The 25219-nt window shown below is 39.4% G+C and overlaps 2 protein-coding genes across 2 annotated transcripts; one reads left to right on the top strand and one right to left on the bottom strand.

The window, feature by feature from the left end:
* Positions 1-3064: 3064 nt before the first annotated feature.
* LOC118372130 (zinc finger protein ZIC 4-like) lies at positions 3065-7842 on the bottom strand. Its single transcript, XM_035757895.2, has 2 exons — positions 6633-7842; positions 3065-4391 (listed from the first exon to the last, which is right to left on the bottom strand). Exons 1-2 carry the CDS (start codon positions 7588-7590, stop codon positions 3754-3756), a joined length of 1596 nt encoding a protein of 531 aa, XP_035613788.1. The 5' UTR covers positions 7591-7842; the 3' UTR covers positions 3065-3753.
* Positions 7843-17914: 10072 nt separating this feature from the next.
* On the top strand, positions 17915-21998 carry LOC118372140 (zinc finger protein ZIC 3-like). Its single transcript, XM_035757929.1, has 3 exons — positions 17915-19173; positions 19991-20154; positions 20509-21998. The coding sequence occupies exons 1-3, from the start codon at positions 18183-18185 to the stop codon at positions 20692-20694; spliced, it is 1341 nt and encodes a 446-aa protein (XP_035613822.1). The 5' UTR covers positions 17915-18182; the 3' UTR covers positions 20695-21998.
* Positions 21999-25219: the final 3221 nt, after the last annotated feature.

Genomic DNA, 25219 nt, shown 5'->3' with positions numbered 1-25219 from the left:
GGGAAACCCTTTTTGGATCCAGGTAGAACCCTTTCGGGTTCCATGTAGGATCTAAATGGAACCGAAAAAGGTTCTTCAAAGGGTTATCCTATGTGGACAGCCGAAGAACCCTTTTAGGTTCTTGATAGCGCCTTTTTTCACAGGGTATGATATGATTATGTTAAAGCACCAATGAGGTCATCAGTGTGGAGTGACTTTCATCGGGTGGCATGTCTACTGTACACTGACCCCCTTTCTCCAGTCAGACAAGTGGACATGGACACTTATTGCAGCAATCATTTTCAGCCTGTCACAAATATGCGCCTAGTTAGCTGTGCTGAATTCTGTGGCCACTGCTTTTCCAGCATCTCTCACTTTTAACTAGACTGTAATGATTTGTGCCTGAGGCTCCATCTTTGACCGTGGGAATTGGATGTGTAAACTATGAATGAGTTATATTATAGTAATAACTGTCCAGGGATGAAATCTGCCGTTTTAACAGTACTAGACTATGAATCATTAGAGGCACTGAGTTCAGATATAGAAGAGAGAGGGTGGCAGGTAGCCTAGTGGTTAGAGCATTGGGCCAGTAATTAATTAAAAGGTTGCTGGATCGAATCCCCGAGTTGACAATATAAAAATCTGTTGTTCTGCCCTTGAATGAGGCAGTTAACCCACTGTTCCCCAGTAGGCCATCATTGTAAATAAGAATTTGTTCTTAACTGACTTGCCTAGTTCAATAAAAAGACAGACAGTCATGATGTATGGAATAGATGGCAGTAGGCCACTGTACTAGGATCTGTCTGTGTTACTGTAATATATCTGTCACTGTTATATCTGTACTAGGATCTCTCTGTGTTACTGTAATATATGTGCTATGATCTGTCTGTGTTACTGTAATATATGTGCTAGGATCTGTCTGTGTTACTGTAATATCTGTGCTATGATCTCTCTGTGTTACTGTAATATCTGTACTATTATCTGTCGGTGTTACTGTAATATCTGTCCTAGGATGTCTATGTTACTGTAATATCTGTACCAGGATCTGTCTGCTTTACTGTCATATCAGTAGGATTGGTCTGTTACTGTAATATATGGAATATGATCTATCTGTATTACTGTAATACAGATAATGTAATAGTTGTACTCAGATCTGTATGTGTTACTGTAATATATATGTCTGGTTACTGTCATATCTGTGCTAGGATCTGTTTATGTTACTGTAAAACATGTAGTAGGAGCTGTCTGTGTTACTGTAATATCTGTGCTAGGATCTGTTTATGTTACTGTAAAACATGTAGTAGGAGCTGTCTGTTTTACAGTAATATCTCTGTGTTACTGTAATATCTGTACTAGGAGCTGTCTGTTTTACTGTAATATCTGTACTAGGATCTGTCTGTGTTGCTGTAATATCTGTACTATAATCTGTATGTTTTATTTTAATATCTGTACAAGAATTAGGGATATCTAGGGCTCGCTTGCTCTATAATATCAAAGAAATCATTGTTCACAAACGGATTTAACACTGACGCAAGTACACTGTGATATGAGTCGGATCAAACATCTGAATGGCTTTCTCCAAGACTGTAAGTAAACAGGGCTTTCGAGCAGGGCCATTAATTTTGCTGTACAAATCACTACATTTCAAAACATCAGCGAACTGGTCAAATAATCAAACATTTCACAGTTTGACACAGATAGGCAATAGCATTAAATAATAAAATGTAAGGAAGATATTTGTCAGACTTAACCTGACAGCATGATAGGTCAGTTAGGAATTGTAAGTATTAGTCAAATATAGTTCATCACCAAGCAAGCAACCTTCACCGAGGCCCACAACCTTGAAAACGGGTACCTTTGGATAGTGTGCTCTTGCATGCACCGAGGTGGAGAGTGTGACCCACATTTGAGAAAAACTATATTGTGATAAATGGAATTGAGAAATGGGACAGACAATCGCACAGCTATGACTGTGGCAAATACGCACGCCCTAATGTAGACCAGGTGCCGCTATGATTTCAACTGCCTACACTGCGATCAATAATGGCTTTCCCCTGCGCCATCACTGTGCGTCACCATGGGCCAAGACATCACCCAACTTGTCATCAATGCCACTGTTTGTTTGCCCTAAATAGCACAGAAACCGAAATTTGCTAAAACATTCAATGGTGTAGCCTATTGACCTCGATTTCCGCCTGATTTCGGTAAGCTGCTCCATATCAAATGAAACCCGTCAACTGTCAAGATCGCAAGGATTTGGTGTGAATCTTGATTCATGTCTTATTAAGTGTGCACTCCTGATAGCATTTTACAAATGAAATTGAGAGTATATGTGCCCATGTATAACACGTCGGCCACCTCTCGGTCGGCTATTTTAGGTTAACCAAGATGTTCAGAGTTCAGTGCAGGCTTATACAGAATCCAATGTATTGCATGAAATGATCATTCAAATCCAAGAAACATATGTATGAAGTGCTAAGTACATTTCAAGTCATCTGAACCAATGCACGGATATAGTAACACTGAAATAAACTAAGCGCGTTGAGTCTGTGAGGAGTCACTGTGGTACAATAGCACATTTTCTTTGACAATGCATTGGGCTTAATCACAGAGCCTGATCAAAGAGAATATACTTAAATTAAATCGTGAATGCATAATTCATGTTACAGCATGTACAGTAGAATTGTAATTAAACATGTAAATTCTTATCGAGAATACCGTCGATTGTGTTCTCAACTGATGCCGGAAAAAAAAAAACATTTTTACACAAAGATTCATAAAATATCAATATACGAAGAACGAATGTTAGTGTATGCTGAGGAGATAGGGTGTAGGCGGAGAGGGGGATCATGCTTCATACACTATATTCTACACTCCACTCTTCTTGTAACAGAGCAAAGCAGCTGAAAAGCTTTATAGGCCTAACGCACCTTCCTTTCATCTGATGTTAAATCATGATATTTAACAAATGAGTGTTATAATGACTATAATGATATGTTCAAATATGATACAAATCATAGGATGTCATAATTGGTTCTCTTGTTATTTGACCTCTTTAATTAAACTTGACGAGAAATAATAGGTTTTCAATCATATTTTATTTCCAAGTTCTGCCTTACATTAAACACGACATAAGTAATGCACGTTTCTATGCTTTCCCACAATACAATACAGTAACATTCCACGAAGACCCAGTCCTTTATATATACTGGTATAGCCTTTCAAGCAACAATACAAGTATAGTTCATTTTATATCACGTTTGCTACATTCAGATATGCATATAGACCTATATATATCCACGCATAGACATCCCCGTTGAATCCATTTCGTTCCATTGTCCTATAGCAAGCATCTATGATGGCGATCATTCAAATAATAGGTAGATATACTGTAGACAGCATTTGTATTCGTGATGTTCTATTCTAATAGTCCATCAGAAAGGGGAGGAGTGTTCACTGGAGCCTACACGTGTGTTACAATAGGCCCGTTTCTTACAACTGACATAACTCAAGGCCCACCACACATAGGCCTATATAGTTTGTGCGTCACAGAACAGATAAAGCTTACCATCAAGCATTTTGCAACGCTGTATATATAGTTGAGCAAGTTTTCAAAACTACGACACATAATAACTTCGACGTGGCACATTTACAACATCGAAGAAAAAAACCACACACGCAATAATAGGCCTATATAATCCAAGAATAACAGATGTCATAACAGAAATAAACCCAAATGGTGTAGGTCAACGTTACTCAGGCGACATAACTGAGTCAAATGGATGATATGTCGTTGTTACACTGCTTTGGTGAGAAGGCGTCCACGCCACTGTGGCACGTATACCACCCATTGACAATACTTTTCTGAAAGGGTGAGGCAGTGGGGAATGTCCTGGAGCTCTGGGCGAAACTGTGGCCCGCCTGGCTGCATGGGTATTGGGTGGGCTCTGGTCTGTAACTGCTCCTCTGGATCAACAATGGATCCAAGAGGCCCTGTGACCTATGTGAGGTGTAGTCCAAACTGTTGTCAAATGTGTGATGGAAACGTGACCTCAGAGTGGACTCGTTTTGAAGCTCAGGGGATAAGGACTCTTGGGAAGTGGGGGGCTGAGGTTGTGTCACCGTGGTGGACGAGGCGGTGTCGGATTGATCTGTTACTTCGGGTGACCTGGCCTCTGCAAGGTGTTCCCCGTCCCCATCGCGCCCATCGCTGCTTTTCGCGCTGTAGACCTTGCAGTGGAGCTTCATGTGCTTCCGGAGGGAACTTGGGTGGGTGTAACACTTCTCACACCCTCTGACCTTGCACATGTAGGGTTTATCACTGGAGTGCACGTGAGAATGCTTCTTTCTGTCGCTGCTGTTAGCAAACCTCCGATTGCAGCCCTCGAACTCACATTTAAAAGGTTTTTCACCTAAACGTGCAAAGAGAGAAATGACCGCGTGTTACGATATGGTGCCTGATTTGTTCTAAACCTCTAGGATAGGCTTGTGAACTCATCTAAACTTACATTTATATTGTTATACATTTGCACATAAACAAGTGACGATCGAAATGATGATAAGTGGGAGTTTATGACCAAGTGGTGTGTAAAGGCCTATAGGCCTAATTCCAAAACGTTCTTAAAATATTCGACAGTCATGTCGATTTGAGTTTTGAGTTAATTTCTCCTGTGTAATGTGCAATAAAAAGTCATGTAAATGCCTACATTAAACTTGATCACGTTTTAGGACAGTTGTGTTGTCTTTACACTAACCTTAGGCTTAATATTAACGTTAACATAACCCCTACACCATAACTTTGATTCTAGGCCTAAATGCTGAATAAAGGGTAGAATTGCACAAAGCATAATGAACATGTAAATGAATACTGTAGCTTAATATACGCGGAACATGCCCCAAAAACTACTCTAAACTGAGACTTCCGTCAAAAATTGTATCGAAGATATGACGAAGATAATCATGAACATAATCAACATGGCAAGAAGTGGAACAGATCATTCCCATAGAAGTTTACCATACCCATGAAACTCCATTCATATGGTCAATGATTTACCTCAAGGCCGCAGTAAAACAGGCCCACAATCTATCAAGGCATATGTCAAACCGTCGATCTCCCCAAGTCCGACCCTTGTTATTAACATGCTAAAACTATGTCTGAACAACTCTGTCCTGTATCCAGTAAACAAGGTAGAAGATCAAAGTTCATATTTCTACAGATAAATGAGTGTGGATAGGCCTACTCTTGAAATTGGGATTAGGCTTAAATCGCAAAATATGTTGAAACATGGTGTTTTTTGTCGTCTCAATAAATCCCAACAAACCATCATTTAATTCTAAAATATATATATTTTTTAAAATACATACGAACATTAATATTTAAGTACATGCATCTGTATTTTCTGTTTAAACGATTTCACTCAATCCAATATACATGTTGTCACGTAGGCCTACATTTGAACATCAATGCAACGTTTTCTATAATGTAGCGTTGGCATGTATAATATTTTAAGGGTTCTTACCAAAAATGTTTGTCACTGAAGGTTTTTCTCTTTGTGTTGATTTAGATAACTCTGGCTACCAACGATATCATTATTAATAAATGTTTGTCCACAATACATCTCTTTAAGGAAACATTCGACTCATTTATATTTTTTATAAAGGACAACATAAACTGTGTTCAATTATCTACGAGCTAAATTTCCACCGCACTTTAACATTTAAATCCTGTTGATCTCTGTGAAATTTAGCAGAGATCAGACTACAAAGGCATTGTGTTGACTATCCCTCATAACCTACTTGGCTGCTGTGTTCTACTACCACACGTCCGGCGTTGTTCCTGCGCCTGCGCAGAGAGGAGGCCTCCCTGCTGGGGCTGCAACTGAGCGAAGAGTAAAAGCTACGTCACAACTCTCCGGTGTCCCCGCATTTATTTATTTATTTAAGTGAATGAATGGGCAAAGCACTCAAACAAATGGGCCTGAAAACTACTTGTCTGTAGCAGTAGTACTACAGGTCTTCTGTCCTACTATTTGCAGTTGCTCATGCTTCTCTCCTGTACAACTACCACCACAACAATAACGACGGGCTATAAAGTCATATCCATATTATATAAACAACACAGACAACAACAGCACCACGAACATCATAAATAATGACCACAATATGACGATATTAATAACAAATAATCTGATTGTTGAAAATAATAATAATAAAAACAATAATGTAATACAAATTCTAATAATAAAAGAGTATGCACATTTTAATAATCAAAAATCTGGCGTGGCAGACTGACTACAATTCAAAACAATCAAACGGAAGTTCAAACAATTGTTTTTGTTAATATTTTTGTGCACTATAAAATGTTAAATAAATGTCATTATACATACGAGATAAGATTTTTAGTTTTGTGACACAATCTAACTTGTGTATATAATGATATAATTTAGTAAAATATAAATATCAAACATTTAAAATGTGGTTTAAATTAGATTATCAACCATTTCTCATAGAGTAAATTTAGCCCCACAAAATTAACAAGATTTTGGCAAATTTGATCGTTGGTTAGATTTTTTTCTGACAACTTTTCTGCTAAATAATTGCCATTATTGTTATTATTATTATCATTGCTATTATTTACACTAATAGTTACATACCTGTGTGTGTCCTCTTGTGAATCTTGAGGTTCTCTGATCTTGCAAAAACTTTTTCACAACCGTGGAAAGGGCAGGGAAATGGTTTTTCCCCTGTGTGGACTCTGACGTGGTTCACCAGCTTGTACTTGGCTTTGAAAGGCTTTCTGTCCCTCGGACAATTCTCCCAGTAACACACGTATTCAGAGTGCTCTGGTCCTCCGACATGTTCCACTGTCACATGGGTGACAAGTTCATACATAGTCCCGAAAGTTCTGGTGCAGTACTGCTTCCCAGACCCCTCTTGGCTGTCAGTCCACTTACACACCAGTTCGTGCTTCAGGTTCTGTCTGGAGCACCTAAGGAAAGCGTCACCTCCACGATGAATTGCCATGTTCAGCGGTTTGTAGAGACCCAGGAACTGAGAAACGAGTTGTTGGCTGTTTCCCCTGGGGCCGTTGATGCTCTGACCGTAAGGGTGAGTCCGGGTGAGGAGGTCCCCAGGTAGACCCAACATCACTTGACCGGAGAGATCTCGGGTCCCGTCGGAAGAACCATGGGCCTGCTCGTGATATGCGGTGAAAAAAGCATGGCTTCTGCTATCTCTATAGCTAGGCAGGTCACGGTACCTTCCAATCCCGCCATGTTGGTTACTTCTTGATGCCAGTTGATCAGTGACGGGTGGCATTCCGGTTCCAGAAAGATTGGCTCCAATGATAATACCCCTAGGGCTATGCTCTAAACGGTGGCTGGGGTATCCAGAGTCTCCAAAATGGGGAACCGAATGGTCAACATATGCACTGGACCTCGTCTCAGGGTAGTCTCGCAAATTGTGCGCGGGGCAGAGTTTTAAGGAACTGCCAGTGGGGTGCCCCATGTGCTCCCCTGCCAAAGGTGGCAGCACCACGCTGGGTTCAGTATTGCTCTCCCCGGGGTTGACGCAAGAAAGAGGACAGCCACTAAACCTCGACAGGCTTGTCATGTTTTGCTGTGAGTTTGTCTGTGAGTTTGCAAAATCAACCAATTCTGTGCTCAAGATTTACATAGAAATCTTGTTTTCAGAAATCTTGTTTCCATTTTCTTTGCTGCTTATCATCTGCATGTGAAATGTTTGGCCGTGAACTTCCCAGTAGTAGGAACCAGACTCAAGTTCGTTAAAGTTAGTGTGAGTCCCATGCCGTTCACTTTGCCCTCTTGATTTGTGGCAATAACAGTGGTAGTAAAAATGCTTCGAAACAGGCCATGGTGCAATATAAAAGCACAGCAGGAAAACCTGCCTTTAAAAAAGGGCCTTTGGGATTGGTTGGAATGTGGCATGATTGACAGGCCCTGGGTTTGTTTTAAAAGGGACACGCAGGCGTTCACTGCACGACTCCGTTTTCAAATATCTCAGAGAAAATGCTTTGAAATGTGCCGCGGTATACACTGCCAAATATTGGGGGCTCTTTGACTGTAAGCGACACAATACAAGCGCCTATTCGTAAATGTCTATTTACTGGACATTTTTGTGTGGAAGTCTACAAAATTAAGATATTGAAATGCAATGTTAAAGCATCAAACGTCAGCGCTTTTAATTTCATTTCAATATGTATTTTACTTGAAGGAATAGGTTCCGAAATGACATTCTAGGTGAAGATTGCGTTTTTTTTCTGACAGGGGGCAAACGAAAACAAAGGAGAGTAGCCCTATACCCCAAAAAGACCTAAAACAATCACAATGTCAATATATTTGTCGTACTAAAAAAACTATATTTTGCTAAACAAAAAAAGTAAGTCACTTTAAAACAAGTTACAGAATTGCTGATTTAAAAAAAAAAAGTTGATATGACAGAAGATAATGTTTTGTTGCAAGTCAATGGACCATAATATGTCCGGATAGCCAGACTATAAAATATGAAACCATCAATCTGTATGCACTCCGTTGCATGATCTTGCTGAATGGTGGAATATAAGGTTCTGGCCTCAAGGCAAAAGGGCAATAACCCAATCAAAACAAGTAGACAATGTGCATATGGGATTTCTACGAACTAATTTGTAAAGAAAAAACGTATAATTTATTTATTGATATTCGAACAGGTCTATACGTTGATTTTCCAATGGCTTTCCATAAAGGTGTTGCATAAACCGTTCATTTTTTTCCATATCCTTGCCAGCCTACTTTTAATTTCGCTGACAACTCTAAACCGATTGGATTTTCTCTCACGTCACGCAACATCACCTGATTTAACGAGCATGTTTTGCAAAGTCAACCTTCTTCATATCCTGACACACTGTAAGTGCAGTCATTCATATAGGCTACCGTAGCGCCTTTAATTGGATCCACTCTGTCCTGTTTTATGCATGTAGGCTATGATCATGGGGAGAAATTGTGACATATTATTTGTGTAGGTGTTCAACCAGCAGAATATTTCACTTGTAGACAATGAACAGCGAAAATATGACTATTGTGAAAAGTAAACTGTATCTCCAAGGGCTGCAGTGTAAAGTGGAACTCGGGTCATGCAACAACTCGTCTGTCTGGCAAACACATTTCCTGCCAAATTATTAGAGTTGTATTTAGCGGGTTTTAGTTGTAAATGATGAAAGCCCCCCCCCCCCAAAAAACAAGGTTCCCAAATTAATGAGTCTTCGTTTGGTTATAGAAGGCCTATATTTTAATTTAAGCCACTTGTGATTAATTTGGATGCAGAGGTGCACATCGAATGTAGATTTAATTCGTCAACTATTATCTATCTATCAAGACTGTGTTGTCCTCTAACTTTCAGTCCAGGTTCAACATTATTGTTCTGATGTCACAAGTCACTAGGTCCAGACAAAACGAGCGAGACCCACTTGACATAAAGTGCCTTAATGTGGACAAACATCATTGGCCAAACTTTGTAATTATTGTAATGGTTGCTCATGTTGGTCGGCCTTTAATTAACCTGGCGCATATACATTGGGCGATGCTCAAAACATCACGTTTCAGTCACTAGCATAGCATAGTATAGCCTATAAAATAGCCCACAACGGTGTTTCAAGGTTTTAGGGGATATCCTCCTTCGAAATAAATTGTAAAACAAAAAGTCGATCAATAAAGCTGGTGAAAACTCACCTTTGTGATCAATTATGCACATTGCCATTTGTCTCCGCATGCACCTCTCATTGAGGCCCACTATCTTCCACTATCTTTCAGGGCTGTTGTCTATTTACATTTGAGTCATTTATCAGAAACTCTTATCCAAAGCGACTTAGAGGAGGAATTATGGTTAGGTGCCCTGCTTAAAGGCACATTGACAGATTTTTCACGGATGCGGCTCAGGAATTCGAACCAACGAACTTTCGGTTACTGGCCCGAAGCTCTTAATCCCCTAGGCTACATGGCACCCCTTTTATTGATTTGTTGCATATGGCATGTATTCCTTATAGTCCTAATAACAGCTACATGCAACATACCCAGAGACAACCCAACATCTTTAGGTTGTGTCCTCTAACATTTCAGTGAAATTGATGTGGTGGCCTACATTGTAAAAACAATTATTGAGATTCAGTCAAAATTATTCATTTTATCTAGCCAAGTCAACTACATTAGCGAAATTTGTTCACTTGATTTAATAAGTTTTGGAAAAAAAGTTAAGTTAGCAAAAAACTATGTACTTACTCAACATAGAAATTCACAACCATGAAGTCAAAACAACTGAAGCAACATAACAGTTAAGTTAAGATGACTTCAACACATTTTGGAGGGGCAGAGCTCATTAGAGCTCATTACCCACCATGCTCTGCAACCATACATTTTTACGTAGACATTTTGGTCATTTACCAGACACTTTTACCCAGAGCAACTTCAGTTAGTGCATTCAATGAAGGTAGATAAACAACCACATGTAAAAAGTAACAAGTACAACATTTCTGTAACTGTTACTGAGAAGCTCATTGTAGTTCAAGTGTTCTGTTGGTTGGTTGATATTACTGAGTGCACTGCCAGTTTTGAAACTGGCGAAAAAGATCACACATGAGCAAGAGCCAGATGGGAGCATAATGTTCCCTACTGAAATGTCTATTATATGATTGCTAGGGTTAGTGTTGTTTAGTCAATGTATATATATAGTCTACTTAACTGGATAGCAAGTTAGATTCATTGAAAATATGAAGTCATTTCAGAATGAAGGCTAGTTATCGCTAATAAAAACCTAAATGAAGTCAATTACAAATGGTAGGTTATACTGACAAACTGTAAAGTTGACATTACTTAATTGTATTAGTCAAAGTCAATTTGGTGTTAGGTAGGATAACTCTACATTTAAAGTTGATATAACTAAAGTTAGTTTTGATTGCTAACTCAAGACTTAGGCCCACAGTTTACAGCTAAGTTGCGACTACCAACACACTGATAGTATTGATTGCATTCATTACATGATACGTGTAAGACGATCACAATCAAATTTCCCACTTCACATTCAAAATACACAGCCATAGAATAGCAGAAACTGATATCAACAGTCGCCTATAAGGCCTGAGTTGTAGCCTATAGCCACAGCAGAATCAAGAAGCACTCGGCTCCAAGGAACACAAATGCTGTAAATGTTATTTTCACGTAGAATTATATATTATGAGGTCTATATTATGACAGTAGTTGAATGTCAGGGCAATAACCTAATCCACGGGCATGGATTTTACCTAGACTTACCTCTACTTAGCTTTCTCAATGTGTCCATGATGATCGAATACTGTTTAAAATGGCACCCATCGCCATGTTACAAAGGCAACTCTACAAATTGCCTGGCTGTGCACATTGTTCATGACCTGTTATTACCTAGTCCTATAAGATAATCAACAGGAATCATACCCAAATAAGTGAAAAACTACTCTGCTCAGGCCTTTTAATACACTGTAATAGAGAAAAATGCACAGGAGTCATGGGCAGCTTCATGTATTTCATAGATGCACCCATAAAACCAACCAAGTTGGAAAATAAACAAATGGAAAAGACAATTAGGGATATCAGTTCATAGATCATAATTTTTGTGATTTAGACTATTTTGACTCTCCGTATAAAATTATAGTGTATCTGTGTATGTGTATCCGTGTATGTGTATCCATGTGTGTGTGTGTGTATGTGTATCCATGTGTGTGTGTGTGTGTGTGTGTGTGTGTGTGTGTGTGTGTGTGTGTGTGTGTGTGTGTGTGTGTGTGTGTGTGTGTGTGTGTATCCGTGTGCAACCGTGTGTATCTGTATGTGTGTGTGTGTGTGTGTGTGTGTGTGTGTGTGTGTGTGTGTGTGTGTGTGTGTGTGTGTGTGTGTGTGTTTACATGTGTGTGTATCTGTGTGTGTGTCTGTGTGTGTGTGTGTGTGTGTGTGTGTGTGTGTGTGTGTGTGTGTGTGTGTGTGTGTGTGTGTGTGTGTGTGTGTGTGTGTGTGTGTGTGTGTGTGTGTGTGTTTTACATGTGTGTGTATCTGTGTGTGTGTGTGTGTGTGTGTGTGTGTGTGTGTGTGTGTGTGTGTGTGTGTGTGTGTGTGTGTGTGTGTGTGTGTGTGTGTGTGTGTGTACATGTGTGTATCTGTGTGTGTGTGTGTGTGTGTGTGTGTGTGTACATGATCTGTGTCACTGTGCCGTGTGTATCTGTGTGTTTGTGTGTCCGTGTGTGTCTAAGACTATTCACTGGCGCTGCCCTCTTGTCATGACTTTATGAAAAATAGGTGGATTAAGAGGTTTGGGGTGAGACCATTTGCAGACAGATGTTCCAATAAATTGTAGCGAGGAGTTAATTAGCCATGTTGATGTGAATCAAAAGGGTCAATGGTGCAAGTCTTGAACTTGTAGTAGAGTCACTTGTTCCAACCCACCGAACTGACCACAAACACCAAAGTGTACACTGTCATGTACTATCATACTGGAAATGTGTCTTTCCTATATAAAAGGCCCAGTGCAGTCAAAAGCTTGATATTTCTGTGTTTTATATATTTTTTCACACTATGAGGTTGAAATAATACTGTGAAATTGCCCCTTTAGTGTAAGAGCTGTTTAAAAATAACTGCTTGAAATTTGTACCTATTTTGGTGGAATAGAGTTTTGGCCTGCCTGGTGACAGCACCGGGTGGTAAAATTAATTAATAGACCAATAAGAAAGAGAGTTGCAAACCTCTCTGCTAATAAAAGCTAGTTTTCAGTTTCCCCCTCCCCTCTCCCAGACAGTCAGCAGCAAAATACTTGCTTGAGTAATTACTCTTTGCTAAGAAGCTATTTTTTTCTTCTTTTTGATCATTTTAATTGAAAAAAAATCACATTATGGTAGTTAATTGTTACCCATAAATGATTTGATATTGAGATAAAAACGGCTGGATTGGACCTTTAACATCTGAGTAGAACATGTAATTAGCAGTGGACAGGTTAGGAACCTTGAATGACAGGTCATGAATCCTGAAAGACAATGACCGATTGATACACAAAGGTATATATTTGAGGGAAAGGTGTAATCTCTGTATCTTCAAGATAGTTTTCTTCCAAACTCAGCGATCTGAAAAATTAGTCCCAGAAAATGGCAGACAACAGCCAAAGCACTGCATCCCACATGATGGCTAATACGGGGAGAGATCTGGCAGATTTGTTCTGTATTCCTCCTCCATACATGACCTTTATGACCTTGGCTGCCTCTGAGTAGCAGAAGGGGTACTTGTGTCAATATCATTTGACCACTATTTATCCATGTTATAATCTGTCCCAGATGGGACGATAAATAACGGATTTGCCCACAAGTTTCTAAGAACTTTGCCTCTCTAACTATAACAAACTACAGAATGAATCCAAAAACAGACTGACTTTACTTTAATGTAAGTTATTATAAATATGAGTGCATGAACATGTAAGCACCTTTATAACAGTCCCATTGGATATTTTTTAACCTTCATTTAACTAGGCAAGTCAATAACTAACTAATTATTTTTTATGACGGTCTAACCGGGGAACATGGTGTTAAACTGCCTTGTCCGCTCGGGGATTCGATCTCGCTACCTTTCGGTAATTGGCCCAACGCTCTAACCACGAGGCTACCTGCCGGCATTGTGTGTTGTCCACTCTACTCTAAGAGAAGCTCTCTCTCTTGGTTTTTCGCTCTGCCGATTTAGAGGTGAAAAGATAGGCCTTTCCCAGAAGCTGAGAAAGTGTATTTCATACAATATTTTCCAATAATGCCCTATGTCAAAACCACATATTACCATTTTCAGATTCACACCAAAATGCATGCCTAAAACAAGATTGGTCAAAACATGAGTGAACCTAAAATCATTTTAGAAATATTGCAATCGTTACAGAAAAACAACACATCCACACCATGTATCCATCCACACCATATATTAATTGACCCGTATTGTTTCTAACACCAAATACGCATTTCACTTGAACTTCTTAATGTAAATAACTCAATTAACTCAATTACTGTTGACCCTGCAAGAAATCATATTTTTCCGCGATTCAATTCGGCAATAACAATTCCTTATAGTTTACACATTTAAATGTTTGTATATAAATCTAATTCAAACGGAATCATAATCGAATATATATATTCGATTATGATTCCGTTTTCATTTGTTTACATTGATGGTGAATGATAGACAATATTTTTGTTTGGTAACCATTGGGTTAACTGTTGAAGAGGAAAGTTTACTCAATGAACTTGTCGAGGGCTACTGCACGCGCGGCTTCAGCTCAGGCACCGCTACGTCAGAGAGAGGCCCAGCCAAGCTAATATTGGACAACCATCGCACAACGACATCTGCATTAACCTAGAATTCGAATAGATATCTCAAATATTTCAAATGTGAGCTATCAAATACAATTAATTGGTTTACCATGTCCAGTATGGTTTTCGTTGACAGTTTGTGCCCTTAAGACAACATTGATATAAATTGCATAGGTACATTTGATTATAAGTGTTATATTGTCTGGAGGATCTTTGCATCGCAAGACAATTATGAATTGAACATTATCAAGGCACTGATTGTGCAGTATATTTACCCAATTTTCTCAACTCAGAGAGCGATTTGTATAAGAAATAGTCTTGCAAGATATTAGACTACCAGAATAGTGTTTCTGCGGAAGCTCATGCGCATGCTCAGGGCAAAATATTATGAGCTCGCAGCCGTTACCGAATAGGATTTTCTCGCTGAAGCTACTTGAGCTAAAAAAAGAATCACCTTGGTAAATATAACTCTTAAATAAGGCAGAAAATGAATAAATAAGTTAATTACTCATTCAAATTGGGACATAACACTGTCGGCGGTTGATTAGTGAACAAAATATGATGTAGGCTCCAATCATGGAGAGATCTTAGCATATCAATTTGTCTGGAAGCAATCAAACGCAAGCAAAACATGTCCATGCATGACAATTTTAACATTTAACATAGAAATGTTTAGCTTCACCAATGCAAACGAGGGGATGAGAATAAATACTTTGTATTGTGACATCAATTATTACTTTATATATATATTTTTTCTCTCTCTTTAAGTGTCAAAGGCACTTATGCTATCATGTTTCATTCAAATCAAACTCCGGTAAAGAAAAAAATATACTGGAAATACAGAACCACAGTGTTGAGAAACAAAATATATTGAGGGCAAAAGACTTAGGCCTAACATTTCAATATCAGGACCTAATCTGTTAGAATTTCAACAGAAACAAGTTTTGTTATTTAAAAAAAATACTCCTCCTAGTTTAATTTGTACAGAGGCAAATGTACTAGGCTACGTTTACAGACTCATTCAACAATCCTCGAAATGTTTGAGTAGATAGCAACAACTACAAAAAGGGTGTCATCTTGTTCACGCATCTGTGAGGCCTACACTTTGCGTTTCGGAAGTAGATTAGGATTATTTTTTATATCCTGGTACTAAATCCAGTCATCCCCATCTATGTGTGTGATCTTCAGTTTGTTACATCAACATGGCAAAATGGGATAACTTAACTTTGTTTCTTCTTGTTTGTAGCACAACTAGTTGGGTCACGAAATGGGTTGTTGGGAAACTCAATAGGCTATAGTATTTTCCAATGGAAGACTAATTAAATATAAAAAGGACTAACGTTGTATGTGGTTCTCTGTAAAGTTGTAGATAATGCTCGCATCTGGTTCAATGTGTTTGTCTGAAATTCAATAATATTAGGCCTATAGGTTGTTTTCTGCATCACATTGTGTTTGGCTCTCCGCGAGCAACAGTTGCTTTCGATTATTTGGTGAAGACAGTAACCTGTAACAACACACCAGGCATTGTCTGATGCCAAAGGTCGGTGAACCACTCTCGTCATAGACGACACTCCAAGACTCTCCTAATACTGCAGGAACTTGGTGGCTAATCTAATTGAGCGTTCCGTTGTAGAGACAACAGTGCACGTGCTTCTCATCGTTAATCATTTTATAGTAACACCATCACTGTGAACATACCATATATAATAACCTCACCGGGTCCTTTCGTTTCAACAAACCAATAAAATATCGAAGAGGAAAAGTTAAGAAAACTTAACTGCCTGTCACTTGTGAAAGTTCACAAAGGTCGCCATAAATCTCAAGCTCTAAGACTGCAAGGCTATTCACAGTTAACTCATGCTCCCCCTCTCTCGCTCAGTGTGTGAGTGTGTGTGTGTTTGTGTGTGTGTGTGTGAGAGAGAGAGAGCGGGAGACAGAGAGGGAGGGGGACGAATGAGTGAAGAGAGACTAAAAGAGGGTTTGTGTGAGTGTGTGTAAGAGAGAGAGTGAGAGAGAGAGTGGGGAGGGAGCGAGAGAGAGAGAGCCCGCGCGGGAGGGAGAAAAATGAGGGAGCGGGAATCAGTTTTCGGTTAAAAAAAATAAAAAAAATAATACGTTGTTGAGTTTAGGAACGCAGCTGAGATCTATCTGCTCTAAAAGAAGCACGCACTTTTAATTTTTATGAAAAAAATACGACTACTAGGAGTTAAACAAGGTACCACAAGAAATAACTAAAGTTAGGAATATCATAAACAAGTGTCCTGAGCTGACTTTTAAAGAAAGACGTTAAGCACAGATGTTACACACCTCCACAGATTTACACACCTCCACAGATGTACACACCTCCACAGATTTACACACCTCCACAGTACCCTACTTACAATTACTCCACAGTTGCTTTCCTTCAAAAGAAAAGTAACCTTGAGAATTTAAATATGGCATAAATATGAAAACTCACCTTGCAATTAAAACAATTTAAAACTTCTCGAAGAGGAATATGTTGTGGGAATGATTGCGGAGTGGATAAGGCCGCAAGCAGAATGAAGGACTGATTTGAAGATTTTCCTCTTTTTCTTTTTTCCGATGTCTAAAATAAAGAACGTGAACTCCTTCCTGGGACAGATTGAGGGGTAAGGGATGTGAAAGACTCGGAGTTATAAAGCGCCGCTTGAAGCACTCAACGCGTCTCTGAACTTGATCAGATTTTATGTGTCCTGCAGCGAGTCAGCGGCTACCCTGTGAAACTCGCTCAATGGCACGAATTTTTGGCTATGCAAAAAAATCTCAGGATATTACAATTACTGCCATCTTTCTTTCTGTCTTTTATTCTTGCGTCTTACACCCTATAGAGCTTTGCAAAAAAAGCCCCCTCCCTTCTCATGCGGCTTCAAGAAAGCCACATTTCGGATCTCTGCCAACTGCATTCATGTTCTCAGCTAACAAGAGTCAAAATGCTAAAATAAGATAGATAGATAGATGTTGTAAACGGGAATGATCTACTGTTATTACACGTGTGTTTTGAAATACACAATGTATAACCAAACGTTACAAACGTATGCCCCCACCAAAAGGCACCAAGTAAAATGTTATCTTTTTGCCCAATGCAGAGACGATTAATTGTGATTGTTGGTTAAACAACATGCTCGTGACTGAATTATTGCACATGTAAGCCATAGGCTGAAGTTAAGATAACGATTATTTTTCCTAGAGTTCTATCAGATAAACACATTTTCAGTAACTTTGTTAGGACAACCTAAAACAAACATTTGCTATGACTATTGTCCTCTGGTTATTTACAGTTTATAATAGAGATGATTCAATTTTTGAAACGGGAGATAAACAAGGGTCATTGTATTGAAGCGACAGAACGCTCGCCCCGTTACCTTACCTGCAAAATACTGCCTCCACTAACCAATCAAATTAAACCACTGAGACGAACTGCCATTTTCAATACCAAATCGTGCCAATCAACAGACATCTAGCCAATTAACTTCCTTCTTTGGCGTCACGTGCCAAAGGGGGAGCTGAGCTCTCATTGGGCGTCATAGCACTGCCTCCCGAGTTCATTTATGTGCAGGGAGTGAGTGATTGACTTTATCAGTCCAAGGACATCATTCGTGTGGAAAGGGGGGGAAGTTTGATCATCTTTTTCACGGATCCCAGTTACGGGAGTTTCTCTCTGCTGTGTAAGCGAAGGATTGTTCTTTCGTTGTTTTGCTTTTCTACTTTTAAATTCTTATTTGCCGTTTCAACGCACTGAAATCGGGTTCCCGTTATTCGAGGTTAGAGTGAGCTCCACTAACCTGGAGTTTCAGTTGAATTTTATATTATTTCGTTATAAGTTCGCTTGAGACCAATGACTATGCTCCTTGACAGCGGTCCGCAGTTCCCATCGCTAGGAGTGGGAGGTTTCGGAACACCGCGACACCATGAGATAGGGAACAGAGACCCTGGTTTGGGACTCAACCCCTTCGCTGATTCATCCCACTCCGCAGCTTTCAAACTCAGCCCTGTGGCTCACGATATAGCCTCCAGTCAGACTTCAGCTTTTACCCCGCAAGCCAGTGGATACGCAGCTGCCCTGGGACACCATCATGGCGGACAGGTGGGTTCGTACGGCGGTGGACCGTTCAATTCAACCCGGGACTTTCTATTCAGAAACCGTGGCGTTGGAGAGTCCGCTGCATCGAGTGCCCAGCATGGGATCTTTGCCGCTTCTGCGGGGAGCCTGCATGGACCCCCTGGAATCCCTGATAACCCAGGACATCTGTTGTTTTCAGGGCTCCATGACCAGGGCGTGAGCCATACTTCACCAAGCGGACATGTAGTCAACAGTCAAATGCATCTTGGTTTACGCGGGGACATTTTTGGAAGACCCGACCCATACCGTCCGGTCGCCAGCCCTCGGACGGACCCCTACGGCGCTCAGCTCCACAACTACAACCATCCAATGGGGATGAATATGGGGATGAATGTGCCGACACACCACGGTCCTGGGGCCTTCTTTAGATACATGAGGCAACCTATAAAGCAAGAAATGTCGTGTAAATGGATAGATGAGAACCAGATGAACCGACCCAAAAAGACTTGTGAAAGGACTTTCAGCACAATGCACGAGATGGTGACGCACGTCTCCATGGAACACGTTGGCGGCCCCGAGCAAAGTAACCACATTTGCTTTTGGGAGGATTGCCCGAGAGAGGGGAAATCATTTAAGGCCAAGTACAAACTCGTGAACCACATTCGAGTGCACACTGGAGAAAAACCCTTCCCCTGTCCATTCCCTGGTTGTGGAAAGATATTCGCCAGGTCTGAAAATTTGAAAATTCACAAAAGAACACACACAGGTAATTCACTTTTCTCATGTTTGCTGACAAAAACCACACGTTTACGTTGACTATCCATAGACCGCTATTTTATTTTTGCAGTAGGCATATTGCGTGGGAGAGAATAGGCATAATTGTGGAGAGATTGTTGCATTTTATGAATTAATGCTCGAGAGAAGGCCGCAATTGGTTTGTAGTTTATACCCATAATATTATTTTATGCACTGAAGATTGCATTTGTTGAAGGATCGGATAGTCTAATTTAATCTCAAGATATATTAAATGTGCATATTTTGACATTGGCATGTGTGGACATATTTCTCGATTAGAGAAGCCATTCTGCACGCTCGAGGTGTTGATCGAGTTGTGTGTGTATTAAAGGGGAGGCGGATACTTTCTCAAAACGAGTGAAGTAGCCTAAACTACACTACGATGGACTCCCTCGGTGCATGGTTTTGTGTGAGTCTGAACAATTGGCCCGGTTACACTCTCTCTCTTGTTTTACTAGGCTGGGCTATAGGCTACTACTCCATCCTACAAAGCAGTGCAGCAGTTGGGTATTAGCATTATAGCCTAGGTAAACACACTACGACAAAGCATACAACCGTTGCCTAATATCAAAGTACATACTACATCAAACCCCATACAATAGCATTCGCTGATCCATGTTTGTGCACGTTTATGTGTATCCTAAAAATGTGGGCCTGTATTGAACACATGCTATTGCTATTCACAGGGCAAACGTCATCAACGGTGAACATGTGCATATGTCGTGGTGGGAGGCTAATCAATCTACTTTGTATAGGGGTTAACGAATTGTGTTTATTCCATCTTGCAGGTGAGAAGCCGTTCAAGTGCGAATTTGACGGCTGCGACAGACGCTTCGCCAACAGCAGTGACAGGAAAAAGCACATGCACGTGCATACTTCTGACAAGCCATACATCTGCAAAGTGTGCGACAAGTCCTACACGCACCCCAGCTCTCTCAGGAAACACATGAAGGTAATTACCGTGTCAATTACACCTTAAACACATTCATCCATTGACCCAGACTGGCTAATCAAAGCATCAGCCCCGAAACAGAATCACACTCAGCTGAAAGTTTTCACTGCGTTTTCAATAGGTTGGAGCATAATGTTCATTTCCCAAATATTACTACTTACTTGGAGGCTACGTTTCAGAAGCAAATTACGCTTAGCAATTTGATAGATCAAAGGGTCAAATTGTACATTGACTTATGTTGAGTGTTTATCAGTGTGTAACATTCGTAACGTTCTTCTTCAAGCTATAGGCCTATAGATAGATCAATATATAATAGCAACTCCTCATGTATTTTTTAAATTATTATTATTACAGGTACACGAGTCTCAATGTTCGGAGTCCTCTCCAGCAGCAAGTTCTGGATATGAGTCGTCCACACCACCAGTTCTGGTGTCAGCGAACACCGAAGACCCAACAAAAACACCACCGTCAGCCGTTCAAAACACATCTGGGCACAGCGATGCAGGACTGCCACCCAACTTTAATGAATGGTACGTTTGAAGTCAGAAGCAAGCTCTCATTGTGGACAAAGAGGTTTTAAGGAAACCTTAAAAAGTACTCACACCAAGGTGTACACAAAATGGGATTGGAACAACACGAGGAGATGAGAGCAAGCCAGCAGCAGCAGGCCTCGTCCTTTCTCAGGATTCGAAATGTGACTTTTATTCCGAGTTCGAAGAGAACAAATAAATCATAAATAATTAAATAATACTTTCTAAGAATAAAAAAAAAATGTTTTCCCCCCTTTTTTAGTTTACAGATTTCAGATAATTATTTTATTTTTCATTGTATGTATTTTCTCAAATTTTTATTTAAAAAAATAATGGAGAAGGAACAATATTTCACGGTGTTTTATATAATGGTGACACATTACTGTCGCCTTTCAATTGATTGTTAAAAATTCAGACAGTCTTAAGAAACGTGCCAAAGTCTTTGTCTTGAACTTGAACAAAAAATAAATAATAAATAAATATATACTCGTGAATGTATTTCCTTGTTTGATGGGGTCGAATTGTCAATGTCTGTTTTCAGGTGGAGAAATGTGGTATTAGGTTACGATTGTTACCGTTAAATATAACGTTGCCTTTTGTTAATAACGTTGTAAATACATATTCATGATGCCATATTTATCAATTTGTAATTTAATTATGGATATAAGTTCTAAAACTTAAATGATATTTATGAAAATGTTTTCTAACAAGACTGTACAGTTTTGGGTCATAACCAGCTAGCATTAAACAACTATGATCAACTATAAAGCTCCAATATTGCGATTGTATCTTTTTTTAACCAATACATGTGTCTTATTTGGATCTAAGATATCGTCTATATAAATGTTATGGATTTGTCTATATGATGCTGATTTTTCCATCACTTATTGTTTAACTTGTGAGACCTTTGACATGTAAATCATCAATTCTGTAAATCTGAATTGTAATCAATTAAGTTGGCAAACTATATAAAACGGTTCTGTCGTATCTTTTTGGTCAAATTATCTTTTTTGTGTATTTGACTTTTATAGAATCCGAGAGTAGAGTTCATTTGTAGCGTGATTTCTGATTCGAAAGATCCATCAGCTATTGACAGATGTTATACCTAGTTCATTCACGAATTCCACACCAAGGTGACAATATTTGGAGTATTTCAAATTCGGATCAAATACCCAAACATATGAGCCAGTATGGCATTCCTTTATAGTTCCAACAATGTCTTTGTGCAAGTATGTTTAAATGTGTGCATCGGCAACAATGAAACTGTCACAACACAGTATCTTCAAAATAAAAGTTTTTTTGTCTGTCAGCTTGCATTGTTTTAAATGTAATTATTCTGTGAAACTAAGCGTGTTATTTGTTATAAGTACTGTGGTGTTGCATATAGAGCAGTTTGATTATACATTTGCTTGTTTTGTGTGAATAACCTGTCGAGAAAACCTTTTTGTGTGAATTAAGTCTAAGGAACACTAATAGTTATAGGCTATGTGGGTTGAGGAAAATGTGTTCAGTGGCACAACAAGTTACAGCATTGCATTGTAACCTATTTTCAAGAATTTAATCTTATGCATACCACAAAATATATTGTGCTTATGAGAACGATTTCAGACCACCAGCACTACTTTTAAAACAAAATGTAAAAACAGTACCTCGTAAGTGACAGTGATATATAAAATACGTTTATTTAAATAATTTAAGGAATATATGTTTTATATACTATTTTCTATACATTAATTTAAAATAAATAATTGTTTTCTTATTCCCACAACCCTTATGCTCCATGCCCTGAAGTCGGAGCACATTTCTGACTTAGAAACGCAGCGAGAATGTGATGTTGTAACAATTTCTGGGAGAAATGGGTCACACTCCAAGTTATTCCTGAAAAGCAAATGTTTTACTGATGAACTGTGTCACTGTGCCACAATCGAGTCAAACGATGATACAACAGTGAGCCTATTCCTTATTTAGCGGGAAGAGACAAAGGTTCATTGTACAATTTAAAGTAGGCTATCGTTTGTTGGTTTGTTTGTTTTACCAACTATTTATGAAGAAATGTGAACAAACATTTTGAATGAAATAAAAATAAATAATTAAAACTAACGAACTGTGACGTTTATCATTCTTTGTCATTGTTGTATTAGCTTATACTCTCTGCTAAGATCATATAGAAATTACATTGTCTGTGCGAGTCGGCACTTCACTTGAACTTGACACTGAGGAAGGCGCCATTTTAGCATCTTGTTTCTGGGAAGATGGACTGGAAAAGTTATCGACTGTAAGCTACTTGGTGCTTTCTAGAAGGAGGTGCGATTGGGCGAAACATACGCCATGTGTGAATGAAAGTGCCACTTAAATGGGATCACAACGTGATAACTATCAAACTAACAACTACTAAAAAGTAAGCCAAGAGAGTGAGAGGCAAATGAGGACATGAGTTAGCAGCAAAGTATCGTCATACAGCCTATTAGGCTACTCAGGCTGCCAAAAGTAACCACTGAGCACCACGGCAGTCGTTCCACGCATGCGTGCTGAGTGCTGCTGCCAATGTATGGGCCACTACAGCGGGAAATAGTTTTGAGAAACGTTGTTGTAGCATATCATCGAGTAGTCTCATGAAATATTAATTGTATGTAGGCTACTCTACAAATATTAAATAATATCAAACTATCAAACACAAAGTGAATTAAAATAAGTCATAATGCTAAACAATTGACAAGCATTAGCCTAGCAAAAACCCTTGTAAAAAGATCTGTTTCCCAACTGTTCGGCTTATCCTCAGGAATCATGGGGGAGACAGAAGCCTATCAAGTTTGAATTATGATTTAACTTTACTCAGTGATGATTATAGGCTATGATTGTAAATTAATGTTGTATAGATATAAGACTTCGTATTTACTACACAATATCTTTAGACCTACCCCCAAAGACTCTATACCCCCACTTCCAACCCTGCCCTACCCCCATCTTCAAATATTAACAGATTTAAGAATGTATTCAAATTCCGTTTTCCATCTTCTTGCACAAGCGCGCTCTTGTATTTCACCAGGACATTGTTTCTTCTTACCCATGCAGTTCAAGTTCTTTCTAGCGGACCCCATGACGTCAAAAAAATGGGATAGGCTTGCCCTACGAGTGGCTCTGTGAAACAACGCTCACGAAAGCAAAGCCACGCATTGATGATGGCATATCGGTAGAAAAGACTCAATAATACCTTATTTAGCCGAATACAACCTAATACAAGCTGATAACTCCTAGCATAATCGTGTTTTGAGATGATGAGAAAACTGGGTGTAGGCCTATATCCACAAGAAAAACATGAAAGGCTCCTTTTTGGGGACTCAATGGGATTAGAAAGCGCTGGTAGTCACATGGTATGAGATGGGTAGCGGTTGTCTGACAAGTGGTGTTTGTGAATACAGTAGTAGGCTCTATGTATGTGAATAGCATTAACATGAAGTGTTCATTCATCTTGACATATGGACGGGGATATATTTGGAACCATAGAACAGCTTTGACACCGCACACATTCATCTATCCACGACTCTAGCGCTCAGAGTCACATATGTGCTCTCATCATATCTGGAGTAGCTTATAGTCATCTATATTCAAACCTATATCATCATCTATAATCAAATCTCTTCCCAACTGGCAAAGTCCGCATAAATTGTTACGGGTTTAGTACGTTTACATGCACACTACTAATTCGATATTACATTGATTATGGCACAAGGCCGAGTATGGCAATAGTCGTGTAAACACATTACTTTGCTTATCTTAATCGGCGTGAAGTCAAAATCGAAATAAACATACGCGGATTAAAACACCTGGTTTTCTGAGCAATCTTTCAAATGATTATAACATGTAAACACCTTAATCGGCGTTTCAGTGGTGTAACTGTTCTACGCATGTGCTAGCACCAGCGGAGCGAGCCTCCCTCTTCAGCGTGAGTGAAGTGAGTTCGAAACAACTGAATGCATGCGTTTTAGAAGTCGTTTCCACATACAAACTGTATATGTGCAAACTCAGCATCAAATATGCCTCCCGAAAAATAATATGGTGGCTGTGGTAGAACATTTATTTTGATTGGCGTTTTTCTGCATTTATCAGTGCCATCAGGTAGCCTGACTTCAGATGTGTCCATGTAAACAGGATTATTAGGGAAATTCTTATTCTTGCAAAGCATGTAAACGTTTTCATTGAACTATTATATTAATCTGACTATTATTACTATCACCCCCCCACCTACCTACCTTCCTCCCCCCGGCACGTGAGTCCATAAGAGGACTGACAGATACAAGCAGGTTCCAAACGCTTTTTGTCACGCAACCGAGTTCGTGATCTTGATAAAGTCTCTGGATAAATGATCTCGCGCAAGGCGTGCTGCAAAGTGAGAGTGTATCAGAATTATTGGGTCTGGCACGCAATGCATGCAATTCCCTAAATCCTTGAGATTCACGTTCTCCTTTCTAAATATTTGAAACCAAGCACGGCTGTGCAGGGCTGTGTAACAATATGAATTAGGATTTTTTAAATCA

This window comes from Oncorhynchus keta, chromosome 30, assembly GCF_023373465.1.
Source record: "Oncorhynchus keta strain PuntledgeMale-10-30-2019 chromosome 30, Oket_V2, whole genome shotgun sequence".
Taxonomy (NCBI): Eukaryota; Metazoa; Chordata; class Actinopteri; order Salmoniformes; family Salmonidae; genus Oncorhynchus; species Oncorhynchus keta.
This window is presented reverse-complemented; position numbering and strand designations above follow the sequence as displayed.

Coding starts and splice junctions, on each gene's coding strand:
- LOC118372130 (XM_035757895.2), bottom strand. CDS start 7,590: ATGACAAGCCTGTCGAGGTTTAGTGGCTGTCCTCTTTCTTGCGTCAAC. Junction 4,392..6,632: donor TCACAAGAGGACACACACAG/GTATGTAACTAT, acceptor TTGCACGTTTAG/GTGAAAAACCTTTTAAATGT.
- LOC118372140 (XM_035757929.1), top strand. CDS start 18,183: ATGACTATGCTCCTTGACAGCGGTCCGCAGTTCCCATCGCTAGGAGTG. Junction 19,174..19,990: donor TCACAAAAGAACACACACAG/GTAATTCACTTT, acceptor TCCATCTTGCAG/GTGAGAAGCCGTTCAAGTGC. Junction 20,155..20,508: donor CTCTCAGGAAACACATGAAG/GTAATTACCGTG, acceptor TTATTATTACAG/GTACACGAGTCTCAATGTTC.